The sequence below is a fragment of the Sinocyclocheilus grahami genome, unplaced genomic scaffold, assembly GCF_001515645.1.
Source record: "Sinocyclocheilus grahami isolate Dianchi unplaced genomic scaffold, SAMN03320097.WGS_v1.1 scaffold207.1, whole genome shotgun sequence".
Lineage (NCBI taxonomy): Eukaryota > Metazoa > Chordata > Actinopteri > Cypriniformes > Cyprinidae > Sinocyclocheilus > Sinocyclocheilus grahami.
The window spans coordinates 699515-713312 of NW_015505386.1; the positions used below are offsets into that span (position 1 = coordinate 699515).

General features: G+C 35.1%; 3 protein-coding genes across 3 annotated transcripts in view; all 3 read right to left on the minus strand.

Annotated features, from left to right (window-relative positions):
* The window catches only part of mamdc4 (MAM domain containing 4), a 12147-nt gene extending 6626 nt beyond the window's left edge, over positions 1–5521 (minus strand). The window contains exons 1-11 of the mRNA XM_016286196.1: positions 5494–5521; positions 5319–5414; positions 5058–5219; positions 3133–3258; positions 2786–3019; positions 2193–2318; positions 1877–2038; positions 1097–1197; positions 537–692; positions 342–432; positions 91–207 (exon numbers count right to left, since the gene is read on the minus strand). Of these exons, the coding sequence (XP_016141682.1) occupies positions 91–207; positions 342–432; positions 537–692; positions 1097–1197; positions 1877–2038; positions 2193–2318; positions 2786–3019; positions 3133–3258; positions 5058–5219; positions 5319–5414; positions 5494–5521 (1399 nt within the window). The remainder of the gene's footprint in view (positions 1–90; positions 208–341; positions 433–536; positions 693–1096; positions 1198–1876; positions 2039–2192; positions 2319–2785; positions 3020–3132; positions 3259–5057; positions 5220–5318; positions 5415–5493) is intronic.
* A 1577-nt stretch (positions 5522–7098) lies between these two features.
* On the minus strand, positions 7099–9515 carry LOC107595677 (14 kDa phosphohistidine phosphatase-like). Its single transcript, XM_016286166.1, has 3 exons — positions 9265–9515; positions 8078–8205; positions 7099–7997 (listed from the first exon to the last, which is right to left on the minus strand). Exons 1-3 carry the CDS (start codon positions 9482–9484, stop codon positions 7905–7907), a joined length of 441 nt encoding a protein of 146 aa, XP_016141652.1. The 5' UTR covers positions 9485–9515; the 3' UTR covers positions 7099–7904.
* Positions 9516–10100: 585 nt separating this feature from the next.
* LOC107595702 (nucleolar complex protein 4 homolog) lies at positions 10101–13338 on the minus strand. The gene is made up of 12 exons (XM_016286197.1): positions 13313–13338; positions 13013–13178; positions 12822–12924; positions 12707–12741; positions 12571–12621; positions 12359–12470; positions 12220–12280; positions 12023–12133; positions 11735–11898; positions 10717–10799; positions 10449–10562; positions 10101–10346 (listed from the first exon to the last, which is right to left on the minus strand). Exons 1-12 carry the CDS (start codon positions 13336–13338, stop codon positions 10230–10232), a joined length of 1143 nt encoding a protein of 380 aa, XP_016141683.1. The 3' UTR covers positions 10101–10229.
* Positions 13339–13798: the final 460 nt, after the last annotated feature.

The following is a 13798-nucleotide window of genomic DNA, read 5'->3' on the forward strand; positions in this document are numbered from 1 at the left end:
TTTTTTTTTGGTGTAATTATACACTTAAATACAACAAAAAAAGCATGCAAATACACTGAACGTGAACATATAAATAATGGGGGAACTCACCACAATGAGCCTCATCTTCTCCAGCAGGACAGTCCTCCTTAAAGTCACAGATCTTCAGATCGTCATCTGTGCAAGGGTGAGCGGGAGGCTTTGGAAATTCTGGACGTGACATTGATTCTATATGCAGGGAAATGCAAGAGAGAGAGACTATTGAATAATTTTTTATAAAATTACAGACAATATACAGCCAAGCCTACAGTTGTGGTGTATAATCAATGTAGACAGGCGTAAAACTAGAGACTAGAGATTACCATTGGATAACTGGCACTCAGGGGACAACACAATATCATCGATAGCGATCCCTCCAGAAGCTTGGTCTCGAATGGCAGCGACAAACAGAATCTGATTGGGCAAGATCAATAAATTAGATAGATTTTTATGACAGCAGTGTAATAAAAAGTGACAACCTTGTGTGACGTTGCCAGTGGAGCAATGAGTTCATGTACCTGGAACGTGCTGTTAACAACAAACTCCACCTCAGCCTTTACCCACAAGTCTCCGAGAGCACCTCCACGTTCCCATACAGGATAGATCTGCTTCTCGGCCACCAACACAGAAAGTCCGCCAGACACTCGGCCAAACTGATGTGTGTACATTACCATCTGTAATTATGAAAAATGGGTGTAAAATTTAAGGCCATAACCACTATAGACATTGAGACGCCCACCTAAACCTGATTAATTGGATAGATTTTTGATAAAACAAGTGCATTAAGTAAGGTATTTGGTACTATATACTAGGGCTGTGCAATTAATCGCATGCGATTGTCAAGCACATCTCGTCAGTAAAGCTGGTTCCGTGATTGGTAGTAAATCTCCATCACCTGCTTTCAGATGGAGCGGCATTTACTACACAGAGTCGTAGTTCACTGACAAGCTAGGCAATATCGTGTTCATAATTGCAGATGAATCGCATTCGATTACTACCAATCACGGAACCGGCTTTATTGACGAGATGCGCATGACAATCGCATGCGATTAATTGCACAGCCCTACTATATACTTACCCGACAAGGATGTGTGTCATTGGTGGGTGCCAGGGGAGGGCTTTGAAAAGACGTCCAATCACTCTTCATGACATCAGGTTTGGTCACATACAAGAAATGTCCTGAAGAGCAATAATTCATTGATGCTTATTTTGAGACTATTTCATCTTTAACAAAAACTAAAATGAGAACAGAAATAAAAATAAAAACTGGAAAAAAACCTGAATAAAATACACCTTAAGAAACATTTTAATGGCTCTGTAGTTCACTAAAGTAAAAAAAAAATGGTCATAAATCAGTGATAGTTTTTGATACTCTACCATTCAAAATTTTGGGATGGCAAGATTTTTTTTAATGCTTTCTTATTCTCATCAAGCATTTATTTGATTAAAATACAGTATGAATATTATTAATCTTTGAAAATCAGCCACAAGATTCTTCAGAAATAATTCTAATATGGTGATTTGGTGCACAAGAACATTTCTTATTATCATTAATGTTGAAAACAGTTTATTTTTGTGGAAACCGTGATATTTTTCTTTAATGAATAGAAGGTTCCAAAGAGCCGCAGTTATTTGAAATAGAAATTGTTTGTAAAATTATAAATGTCACTACTGTCACTTTAATGCAATCATTTTAATGCATCCTCACTGCATAAAAATGATCATTTCTTTCTTTCTTTCTTAAAAAAGAAATCTTACTGACCCCACACTTTTGAATGGTAGAGTATATGCTGTATTAAAATACTTGAACTTTTGTACATTAAACAATATAAGTAAGTTCAGACCGGGCCACACAAACCTGCCACCGTATTAGTTGTGTGGTCTCTCCCAGGTCCTTTTAGAGGCTCAGAAAGTGATATATTCATCTGATTGGTCCTTGTCCATTTCAAGGATGATATCGTTCGTAGGTCCCATCCACAAGCGCTATCTTCAAAGTCACAGCTCATGTCCTCTGTATATACTAAATACACATCAACATAACAAAACATCAGTGATTATGACTGCAGACCAGCGATCTAACACAGGAATCAAATGTGCTGAAGACTAAATCAATGAAATAACATCTCATCATTAACACATCACTGATTTCTCTCGCTAGATTCATGGTCTCTCACCACAGTTCTCTTCATCTGTTCCATCACCACAGTCATCCGTGCCGTCACACGCTTTATAGTCCTCCACACATCCTTCCCGCTTACATGTCACAAATCCAGGGCCGCATGTTCCATTTTCAGGGGGAACTGGAAGAGAGAGAGGATCCAAACATCCTTATTTTCACTAAAACTGTGATCCATCTAATGCATTGATCCCTGAAGGGCCATGAACATTAAAAATGAGGCAAGTGGATTTTAAATGCAGCCTCTAAAAAATGTATTTGTACCTTTGATAATTAAGTTGCACAACTGATCTATGTAAACAAATAAAGAAAAGAAAAGGGAGCCAGGAATGCAACTGGTGTCCTCTAATGAAAAATAAAATAAAAAATAAAATAAAATAGAATAAAACTAAATTGTGACCAGTGCCCTGGCAAAAATAAGAAATCATGATAAAATTAAAAGAAAACAAAAGAAAAAGAAACTGGGCTTTCATTAATGCACCCACAAAAAAATAAAAAAAAGTAAAAATTTAAATTAAATAAAATAGCTGAATCATGCTTCTGGTTGTTCTGTTCGTAAATTAATTTTACCTTTTTTTTATTTCTCTTTACCTGGTAGGGCACAATCTAGGAATTCCATCTGATCGATGGACACATCTCCCTGCTTCCCTTCACTGCGTCTCGAATTAAGCTGGATATGGAAAGGGCCCGAGATACGGCCCAGGTAGATGGTGGCCTCCCTCCAGCTGCGGATGCTGGAGCTCTCTGGTCTCCATACCACTGCTTTCTCGCCATCAGTTTGCCACACCGATCCCCACAGTGGGGTGTCACCTAACCCTGTGTAACCTAAAACACACACCTATAGGGTTAGATGTGTCCCTATCTTCATTTAATTCTGCTCTTCATATTAAATGGTCAGTTTTCAATAAAGTTTTGAATGTGTTAGAATGTGTGTGAACCTGAGTCCCAGATGAAGTATCTGAGCCGAAGGCGACAGGTAGGAGAGGAATGTTTTATTGTAGGGGACACAAGCACAGTGGTTCTAGGAGTATCTGAAGTCACAGCCGTCACTGCCATGAACCAGCCTGAGGAAAACAGACACATTACATGAAGAGAAACCTTGATAAAGCTTCAGTATTGCTGTTAGGCATCATGAATAACATTTTTACAGCATTTAATAATCTTTGTTAATGTTTTTTTCTACATATATTAATACATTTCAAACGTGAGTTTGTATTAATTAGCATTGGTAAATGTATTAACAACAAGTATGAATAATTAATGAAAGATATTAAATGCAGATATTAACATTAACCTTATATGAGCAATGTAAAATGCTTATGATTTATAAACGCTGTAAAAAAAGTTAATTATTAGTTCAAGATAACTAATGGATTAGCTAACATTAAAGAATTTAAATTCTTATCGAAACATTTTTGAATAAAATTATTTCAAACACCATTTTGTAATTTTTGCACAATTATTATAGATGCAAGTAAAATTAAATTAACCAAAGTAGACTTAATTTAATAAATAAAATATATGCATATAATTATAACCAATTACATCACCTAAAATATACAGTAGCGTTCAACAGTTTGGGGTCAGTAAGAATATATATATGTTTAATGTTTTTGATTTGTTAATGTTTTTGGTAATTAAAAAAAAAAGTAATTTATTCCGGTGATGGCAAAGCTGAATTTTCTATTACTTTCCAGTCTTCTATGTCACATAATTCTACTATTCTATGCTGTATTGGTGATCAAGAAACATTTATTATCATAATCAATGTTGAAAAGAGTTGTACTGATTGCTTTTTTTTTGTGGGATTTCAAAATCACTATTTATTTTAAATAGAAAACCTTTGTAACATTATAAATGTCTTTACTGTCACTTTTGATAAATTTAATGCATACTTTCTAAATAAGAGAATGAAAAAAATTTTGGACAGTAGTGTATTTTTCTTTATACAGTGATGTGAAAAAGTGTTGGCCCCCTTCCTGTTTTTTTTATTTTTTGCATATTTGTCACACTTAAAAGATTCAGATCAAACAAATTTTAATATTACACAAAGATAATGCAAGTAAATACAAAATGCCGTTTTTAAATGATTATTTATTTTATTAAGGGAAAAAAGCTGTCCAAACCTGCCTGGCCCTACGTGAAAAAGTAATTGTCCCCTAAATCTAATAACTGCTTGCGCCACGCTTTGCAGCAACAACTGCAATCAAGTGTTTGCGATAACTGGCAATGAGTCTTTCACATCGCTGTGGAGGAATTTTGGCCCACTCTTCTTTGCAGAATTGTTTTAATTCAGCCACATTGGAGGGTTTTCGAGCATGAATGGACTGTTTAAGCATCTCAATCAGATTTAAGTCCGGACTTTGATTTGGCCACTCCAAAACCTTAATTTAGTTTTTCTTGAGCCATTCAGAGGTGGACTTGCTGGTGTGTTTGGGATCATTGTCCTGCTACATAACCCAAGTGCGCTTGAGCTTGAGGTCACAAACTGATGGCCGGACTTTCTCCTTCAGGATTTTCTGATAGAGTGCTGAATTCATGGTTTTGTCAATTATGTCAAAGTTGTCCAGGTCCTGAAGCTGCAAAGTAGCCCCAGATCATCACACTACCACCACCATGTCTGACTGTTGGTATGATGTTCTTTTTATGAAATACTGTGTTGGTTTTACGTACATTCTTCTAAATTTTTATCAAAATTGTTTAAAAAAGAAATCTATCTTTCCTAAATTTGCATTTCCATTTTAAAATCATTGAAGCAGCTTAGAACACAGTTTACGTTTGTATTAAATATATAACTGGATTTGTAAAGGCTTTATAAATATAAAGAGCTCCTGCAGGAAGGGTAAGCTGAATTATCATGTACCTGTGGAAGTGCCAGTGGTGTAGTCAGAGGACGGCCCGCTGTCAGGGAGCGTGTTCCCTCTCTGCTGTCTCTGCCACATGTACCCACCTTCATCTGACTGGACAGTCCATCCACACTTCCCCTCGTGCTCAAAATCACACACAAAATCCCGTCCCTGATAACCTAACATTCAACCAATAAACGAGAACAGGAAAAATGTCAAGAAAAGGACACAAATACATTAACCAGATGGTATGAATATATAGACATTCAGTGTCTTACCACAGTCTTGCTCATCACTACAGTCTTGGCAGTCACAAACAAAATCACATCTGTCTTCTGGAGAACTGTTGCAGTCATTTCGCTCCAGAGCCACAGCTAGTGAATGAGAGTAATGATGAAGACACGTGATTGGCCTCTCACAGTTGTGTGTATAAAATCCACAACCATATCACACTTCTATAACTGTACTTTAACAGAGACATTATGAAAGCTTTGAGCAATTATTTCATTCAAATTGAACAAAACATGTATGCAATATTTCATAAATAATATTATCACATTGAATTTTGCAATTACATGAAAAATAACTCCATTTGAGGGTTTTAAATAAAACAATAAATTAATTTAAAATGATGTTCAAGTTATTAAAAATAAAGTGGCTGAATCAACTTTGGTCAAACATAAGATTGTTTTTTTTTTTGTGTAAAATATAAGATGTTTTTGCTGGGAGTTTATTACTGCACTAATAATAAAGAACCTATTTAAGCACATAAATCATATACTACCATTCAAACCTTTGGGGTCAGTTAGATTTTTTTTTAAAGAAGTCTCTTGGCTGCATTTATTAGATCAGAAATACTGTAAAAACTGTAATATGAACATTTAACATATAAACAATATACATTTTTAACAAATTTGAAAATGTAATTTATTCCAGCGTTGGCAAAGCTGAATTTGCAGCAGCATTACTCTAGCCTTCAGTGTCACCTGATCCTTCAGAAATCATTCTAATATGCTGATTTGCTGCTCAAGAAACAATTAAATTATGCTGCAAGTGACTGAAAGTCCGATTTAGTCTGAATTTAGGCTTCAAGACATTAAAAACACTTGGATTTCTAAATCTCCTCTTGTTCGAGTAACAAAGGTCCATCTTTTTAATAGTCACACGCAGTACACAGTCAAAGGTCTCTTGACACACAAATGTCAGATATGAGGCTGCATTCCCACATACAAGGATGAGAATTCTTAAACAATTCAGAAAACCAATGGTAAAATGCCAGCGATTGTATAAACTGAGAATATAGTGTAGATGGTTGTGCAGGTTTAGCAGCAAACAAATTGCATTTACATTAATACAGGCTTAACATCGATTTAACTTAATGGAGCTTATGTATAGAAATATTAATAATTAGAAATATCAGCCACCAAAATGTATAATTGAAAGCACAAAAAAAAAAAAGATCTTCAATAGTGCACACATGTCCCAAAGTGGCATTCAATACTTTAAGCAAATGACCTGAATATGTTAACAACAAATAAACAAACAAAAACACCAGATCTCACCCCTCTGACAGAAATTGAGTGCGAGACACACAAGGAGAATCCAGTGGCAGGTAGCCATGAATCCAGTCTTTACTTTTGCCACCAGAAGACAGAACAAGAGCTCTTCTTCAGCGTACAGTGAGCAAAAGCACCGTCCTGCCACATATGAAGTTATTAACTTCACCCGCGTCCCTCCCTCCTGCTTCCACACAGAGATAATGCCTGGACTTTACATCTTAACCCCCAGATATGTGCCAGATCCTTCCTTTAAAACTGCTCTGCCCTTCTGAAAATATGCAGCACAGACAGTTCAGTTTATTTGGGCCTCAACACCAGACACTTCACTTGACAATGTTACTATTTAGCTCAAATGAATGGCACATTCTGGTCTCACTAATTGTAGCAAACTATAAACCCTTTCTAGGGTAAACCTTGACAGATAAGCAAAGAAACAAGAAATGAATAAAGAAAATGACACAATAAGAGATGCAGTACTAGAGGCAAAAGTAAACTCGTTTATTAAATATGTTGTGCAATTCATTGCTGTTTTCTTTGCACTAAATAATTGAAATGCAACTAACACAAGAAGATCTCTACTTTAATCTTCAGGCTTGAAATGAAAAAAACATGTGCTGACTTAATGCAGCTGTTTTTAAATGTTAATAACATTCTCCGGATGTTGTTAGGTCGTAATATTTCAAGTCAAGAAAGTCAGTGCTCCTAATGGCATGTTCTATTAAAAATGCTGACAAACGGATATGGATCGTCAAGTTTATCAGGCAAGGTTTACAACCACCGATCAGGTCTGAGGGTCCAGATTTATAGCATGGTGCTTTAGAAATCATTAAATCACAATATTTATATTTTATATGTTGTAGTTAAGCACAGTAATTTGCTTTAACAAGATATTTCCCTCATTGTGACGCATACAAACATTTCTTCCAACTTAAATGAATGACAAAAAAGCAGTTCTGGAAATTTCTTAGAGCACTTCTCTGGACTTTATTATCATTTCAGGATGTTAGTGTTGCACTTTATAACATTTTATGGTTTGGATGAAGTACTTAACCTGCTTTATTTGATCATTTCCTATATTTAAAGACCAATGGCCATAAACATAATTGCATTCCTTTCTCATTGTTGCCATGTGATAAACTACACATGAAGTTTAAAAAAAGGCCTCTCCTTTAGTTTTGGAGTAAATGTCTTATCAGACATTAAAGTTCTGTTTTTTCTCAGCCTTGGCACATCAAGACTTGAATGCTACGTTAAGACAGGTAGGTTTGAAATAGCGTCCTTATACGCAGCTGTCATTTAACCCATTCAATACCCTTCATCCGCCCAGGTCACCTCATAGTCTGGGTATTGGGTTTCTATCTTCTCTGTGGAAACAGAATGCTTTGCTCTCCCAAATCCCTGAAAAAAAAAGATGGTCGATTACTGGATAGTCAAATTAAAGGAATATACATTTTTTAAAATGAGAACATCATGTGTACCATGGAATAACCGTAGACGTGGATCTTTTTTGCAGCACTGTCATGTTTGATTCTTCCACCTCCGAGACATTCACAATCCACTCCTCCACCTCTCTCCAGTTCTCCGGCCACACGGTCATAGATATCAGCTTGAGGAGATAAAATGTTATGAAGGTTTTGTAGCTAGACACAATGAAACTTTTGTTCTCCTATCAAATGTGTGGAGAAAGTTCCTAAAAACTGTAATACATATCTAGAAAGACTAATAAACTATTTTGTATTTAAGCAAAACTCAAGTGCTTTTCTGCAGTAAAAAAAAAAACGTTAGTAAAATGAAAGCTAGAAAAGTTAAACTTTTGTTCTCCTATCAAATGTGTGGAGAAAGTTCCTAAAAACTGTAATACATATCTAGAAAGACTACTAAACTATTTTGTATTTAAGCAAAACTCAAGTGCTTTTCTGCAGTAAAAAAAAAAACGTTAGTAAAATGAAAGCTAGAAAAGTTGAAAATCTAATACAGAGGAAGAAAGAGAAAATAATAAAAGCAAAATGCAAAAAAGATGATTAATTGTTGTAAGAAATAAAAGACCAATCACAAAGCAATATGCAAAAAAAGGAGACCAATCACAACAATTCAATAAGCTAAACATTTATTTCATTTATTTATTCATTCTACTTCTCCCAGTGACTCGAATCTTTTGAATCGGTTCATTGAAAAAGATTCATTCACTGGCTGTTTCTGCATATGGAGACTATCATGCGTCCTAATGTGCATACTATCCACCCTACAAAGTATTGAAAATGACTAAAATCACATAGAATTTAGGATGGATGCACATTGGGACGCAGGCTGTCTTCTGTTTTGAGTGAGTCACTTCAGTGAACGAACGAGTCAACGCATATAAGTGCAGAACGACTGGGTTGCTTTAAATACTTTTTTAAAAATAAAACATTCTTAAAAGAAACATCATAATTTATAAATAACTAATCATAAATAACAGTATCAAAACCAAGAGATTCGTTATTGGCCCAGTATTTCGCCTAAATACAATGTTTTAGGATATTAATTAAGTTTGCCTGAACCAAAATCAACATTTGGCAGTTGCCATTCAACTACAGCTTTAAAACTTCTTTAAAATGTATTTTCTCACATTCAATAAATGTGCACATCACATGTCATTCATTCAAACTCTTGAATGGAGTCCTACCATGATACTCGGCCCATGCGTATCCTCTCACAATATCAACACATGAATCGTCGTCTTTGCTGTGCACCCGTATGAGGACGTATTTGAAGACGCCATTGGGATCTAAATCAACCTCTGGGATTTTAGCAAGACGTTCGGTGGACATTTTTGCAAAAGCGAGAGTGAAAAATCCTAACACTACTACAGCCAAGTTCAGTACAACAACAGAGGAGCACTTCATTTAACCACTGCTGCGTTTTGAGGTACTGGAATGAACGTACTCACATTAGCGACACCTAGAGGGTTGGAGCAAAACCACATGCTGCAGCAGCAAAGAACAGACTCACAACATAGAATCTTTAGATTTATGCAAAACAAAGCGGCTGAATTTTTGTGTAATGCTATTTTTATAGAGGTAAGTTTTTTTTTGTCATAAAATGTATGCTGTTTGGATTTATTTGTTATTTGAAGAGGCTGTATGTATTCATAAAATGTATGCTGTTTGGATTTATTTGTTATTTGAAGAGGCTGTATGTATTCATAAAATGTATGCTGTTTGGATTTATTTGTTATTTGAAGAGGCTTAATAAGGGTTAAAAAAGGGAAAGAAATATATATAGTACTGAGACTACAGCAAAAAAATATGGGGGGGGGGGGGGGGGGAGGAAGTACTATAGGAAATACCATAGTAACTACAGTTATTGTCCATACAATAAAACTGTGGTAATATTGTATTGGCCATCAATGAGTTAAAACTATAAACACGACAAACTAAACAAATACAATCACATGGTATTTTGTACCATTGTATTCTTTAAATTATTTCTTTGTACAGTCTGATCAACACTCACTAGAGGACACAAAATATTCAGCACATGCTCATTTTTTGCAAATGTTTATTTCTTCAGCCCAGGGAATTGACTGCACAAACTTTTTTAATACAAAGAATACATTTTTGGAAAGATCATATTTGCAAATAAGAGTGGTTACTCTAGAGAAAAGTGCACTCCGAGCATCTCTCTAGGGCTCTTCAGGAGCTCTGTGGCTGTGTCAAACTCTAGCGGTATCGTCTTCCTTTCAGCTTTGAGTTCTCGCTCCATTAGCTGCCAAACAAAATGTGGAGGGGATAATGATTAATTGAACAATTTTATACTTGTAACACATGGCAAATATAACTATCCAAACTCCCAAATGGTGCTAATTACCTCAAATGTCGAGAGCTCTAGCATCTCACTGATATTGTCCTCTTGTTCAGTCAGTGGCTCGTTGATCTTCATGGCAGCCTTGGCCACATCTGGGTGGTAATGCTTCTGCAAAGTCTAAGAGATTGGCTTTTTTTCATCAATATCCTTTTAGATATTCATAGGTTAATTCTTTGTCGAGTTTGCTGATGGTGAGGCAGTCAGAATGTCAATGTCAGGAAGGACAGCTCCAAATAAACAACAATATGAAGATTCTTGGATTTAGTCTTACCTTGATCTCCCATAGGCTGCTCTCCAGAGCATGACACTGAGCTGGATCTTCCTCTTCCATCACATACGGGTCATCACAAGGCTCTGATTAAAAAAATAGACAAGAACAATTTTTCATAATAAATACAGACACATGACAAGTGTCCCTGTATTCCATGAATAATAAATTAAATAAATAAATGAATTTTTTTTTAATAAACGGTAATTAATACAAAAATATATTTTAAATAAATAAATGCATAGATTTTTTAAATAGAAACAAAAACTATAAACAAATAAATAAAATATGTATATATTTGTAAATGTACATATTTTCAATCAATAAAAATAAATATGTATATATTTATTCTGGTTTAAATTAAGATGAATAATAAATTAAATACATGCATTTTTAGAATAGTAATTAATACAAAATAAGAAATATTTATAAATATAAATAAATATTTAACAAACAAATAAACGCATATATTTTTAGATGAATAAAAACAAAATAAACAGATATGTATATATTTTGAAAAAATAAACAAACAAAAATTATAAATAAATAATAAACAACAAATAAAATATGTATATATTTGTAAATGTACATATTGTAAATTAATAAAAATAAATATGTATATTTAAAAACATATCAAATAAACACAAAATAATAATGTATAGATTAAAAGAATAAATAAATAAATAATAAATAAAATACTTTTTTAGAATAACTAGTAATTAATACTAAATAAAATATATTTAAGTCAGTAATTAATAAAATACATTTAAATATATATTTTAAATGACAACAAAATAAGTATATATATATATATATATGTTTAAAAAAATACAATTAATAATAAATACACAAAGTACAAAAAATACACATACACACACACATAGCTATTTATTCGCAAATAAATAACACATATGTATTTAAAATATATACAAATATTAAATAAATAAAAAATAATTATGTATAAATAAATATGTATTTATTTTAAATGAATAATAATTTGATCATTCTATCAGTGACATACCTTCTGCAGCGCTGGGTCTGTGGATGAAAACCCTACACGAGGGATGCCGGCGAATGAGATTACAGATGAATGACAGAAGTATGAGGAGAGCTGTAGGTGGCGCTGTGAGAGACAGGCGAGCGAAGCGCTTCACAAACGCTGCCACAAGATAGGCTGGCAGATGTCTGTCAGAGCATGTCAGAGCAAACGGGTTACTATTTCACTGCATTTAAGAACAAAACACGACATTTATGTACTCATGCTCATATTGATCTTTAACCAAAATAAAAGGGTAGAGAGCAAACTTGCGTTGAAGAGAGGAAGATGTTCACCAGGTGGAAGAAACGTGCTCTGTACTTGACATGGAAGATGGAGGGATCCAGCAGACTGTACAGCTTCTTATAAAAATCTGGGTAATCCCTACACAACAACCCACAAAGATGGTTTTGAATAAAAAATATTAAAATGGTCATGTCGATCAGAAAATTGCCTGGTTTAATACTTACAAATTATGCTTATGGATGAGGATGAACAAGCCATTCAGAGCCAACAAACTGATCGCCCCACCTGAGAAAAACAGGTGCATTACAGATATATAACTTTTAATGTCATAAATAATAATTCTTTAGTACACCCTGGACTCACCAATGTCATAGGCAGCGCTCAGGAAGTCAATCAGAAGTGTGGGATCACTCATCTGTGGCATTATGGACTCATGAAGGACCACCAGGATCTTCTTGTACATGCTGCTAGGTAACTATGGGAGCCCAAACACCAGTAAAAAAACTCAAAAAACCTTAGGAAAGGTCTTTATAGACAATGAGTATAGTGTGATGCTATAGTGAGGATTGTTTTACCTTGAACTTGAGAAACAGCAGCCACATTTGCTCAAAAGCTCGTTTATGCTCCTATATGGGAAAAATTATGTATTTATAACGTCAGCATAAATTTTAGACAAATAAATGCGGAAATGTATAATAAAAAAGTATGTACCTTTAGTTTGGCTACTTTCCATTCTTCCGGCTTGTCTATAAAGCACAGCGAGAAATAGTGTTTATGAAGGACAATGTCTTGTAGGGACAATACCACGGGAATAAAGCAAACTTACATGCTTGTTTAACAAGAAAATGTGTAATTTTTGATCCGTGGCTGGGTACGTTGATGGTTGAGAGGAGTGTGTAAACATTATTTTGATATACAGGAATCACAGCCTAAAAAAAGAGAAAAACAAGCTTGTATAATTGATAATGCAGAATAAATATGCAGAAAAACTGGCAATGTGAACACAACCACACTCACCTTTTTGTTTCGGCCCATGACTCTGTAAATGTTATCTCGTACTGAACTCATGACGTAGTAGCGCACATCATCCATCTCCAAAAACTCTTGAAACCTGGAGATGAGCAGTGACATGTCTTCTTTCGTTGAGAGAAGATGCTCCACCAGGGTCTGTGAGAGGAATAAGCTTTATTCGTATATGCCTTCAGTCTGCAATAGGCTTGCTGTCAGGGCCGTTTTTAGGCATAGGCGAGCTAGGCGGTCGCCTAGGGCGCCACCAGCTGAAGGGGCGCCAATTTATGACTTCAGTCTGCAATAGGCTTGCTGTCAGGGCCGTTTTTAGGCATAGCTGAAGGGGCGCCAATGAGCGCAAGTACTGGCACTTTTAGCAGGGTTGTGATAAAGAGTGGCTGGTCACCCTGAAATATGACAGCCACCCCCACTGGATCCCCCAACATTATTGGGCTAAAGTACTCTCAGTCTGACGATGCCTGTATGCCACTAGATCAGAGTGCTGTCAATTACTGCCTGATTGTTGCATGCAAAGTTTGCATTTGGAGCGCTCAACAATGCCATTAGATCAGTGGGCTCTGTCAGTGCTTTGGCAAGGTAACACTTTTTTTTGCCATGCAATAAAGCTAAGTTCAAAGGCCAATTTAAAATATTAATACAGTAAATAAAGTGCACAAAATCAGTATTTTGTTTAGGCAGTATTTGTGGCACTTTTGTGGTACATTTGTCCAAATATTTGTGGCACATTTGTCCAAAAGGTGTGCATTTTTTGCGCCAATGCATTGTTAAAGGATC

What these genes read in the sequence shown, in the direction of transcription:
- LOC107595677 (XM_016286166.1), bottom strand. Translation starts at nt 9,484, where the DNA reads ATGAAGTGCTCCTCTGTTGTTGTACTGAACTTGGCTGTAGTAGTGTTA. An exon ending in CGCATGGGCCGAGTATCATG is followed by an intron (nt 8,206 to 9,264) that starts GTAGGACTCCAT and finishes TATCTCCTCAAG; the next exon opens with CTGATATCTATGACCGTGTG. An exon ending in ACGTCTACGGTTATTCCATG is followed by an intron (nt 7,998 to 8,077) that starts GTACACATGATG and finishes TTTTTTTTTCAG; the next exon opens with GGATTTGGGAGAGCAAAGCA.
- LOC107595702 (XM_016286197.1), bottom strand. Translation starts at nt 13,338, where the DNA reads ATGCCTAAAAACGGCCCTGACAGCAA. An exon ending in GAGCGCTGCCTATGACATTG is followed by an intron (nt 12,281 to 12,358) that starts GTGAGTCCAGGG and finishes TGTTTTTCTCAG; the next exon opens with GTGGGGCGATCAGTTTGTTG. An exon ending in CAGACCCAGCGCTGCAGAAG is followed by an intron (nt 10,800 to 11,734) that starts GTATGTCACTGA and finishes TTTTTTAATCAG; the next exon opens with AGCCTTGTGATGACCCGTAT.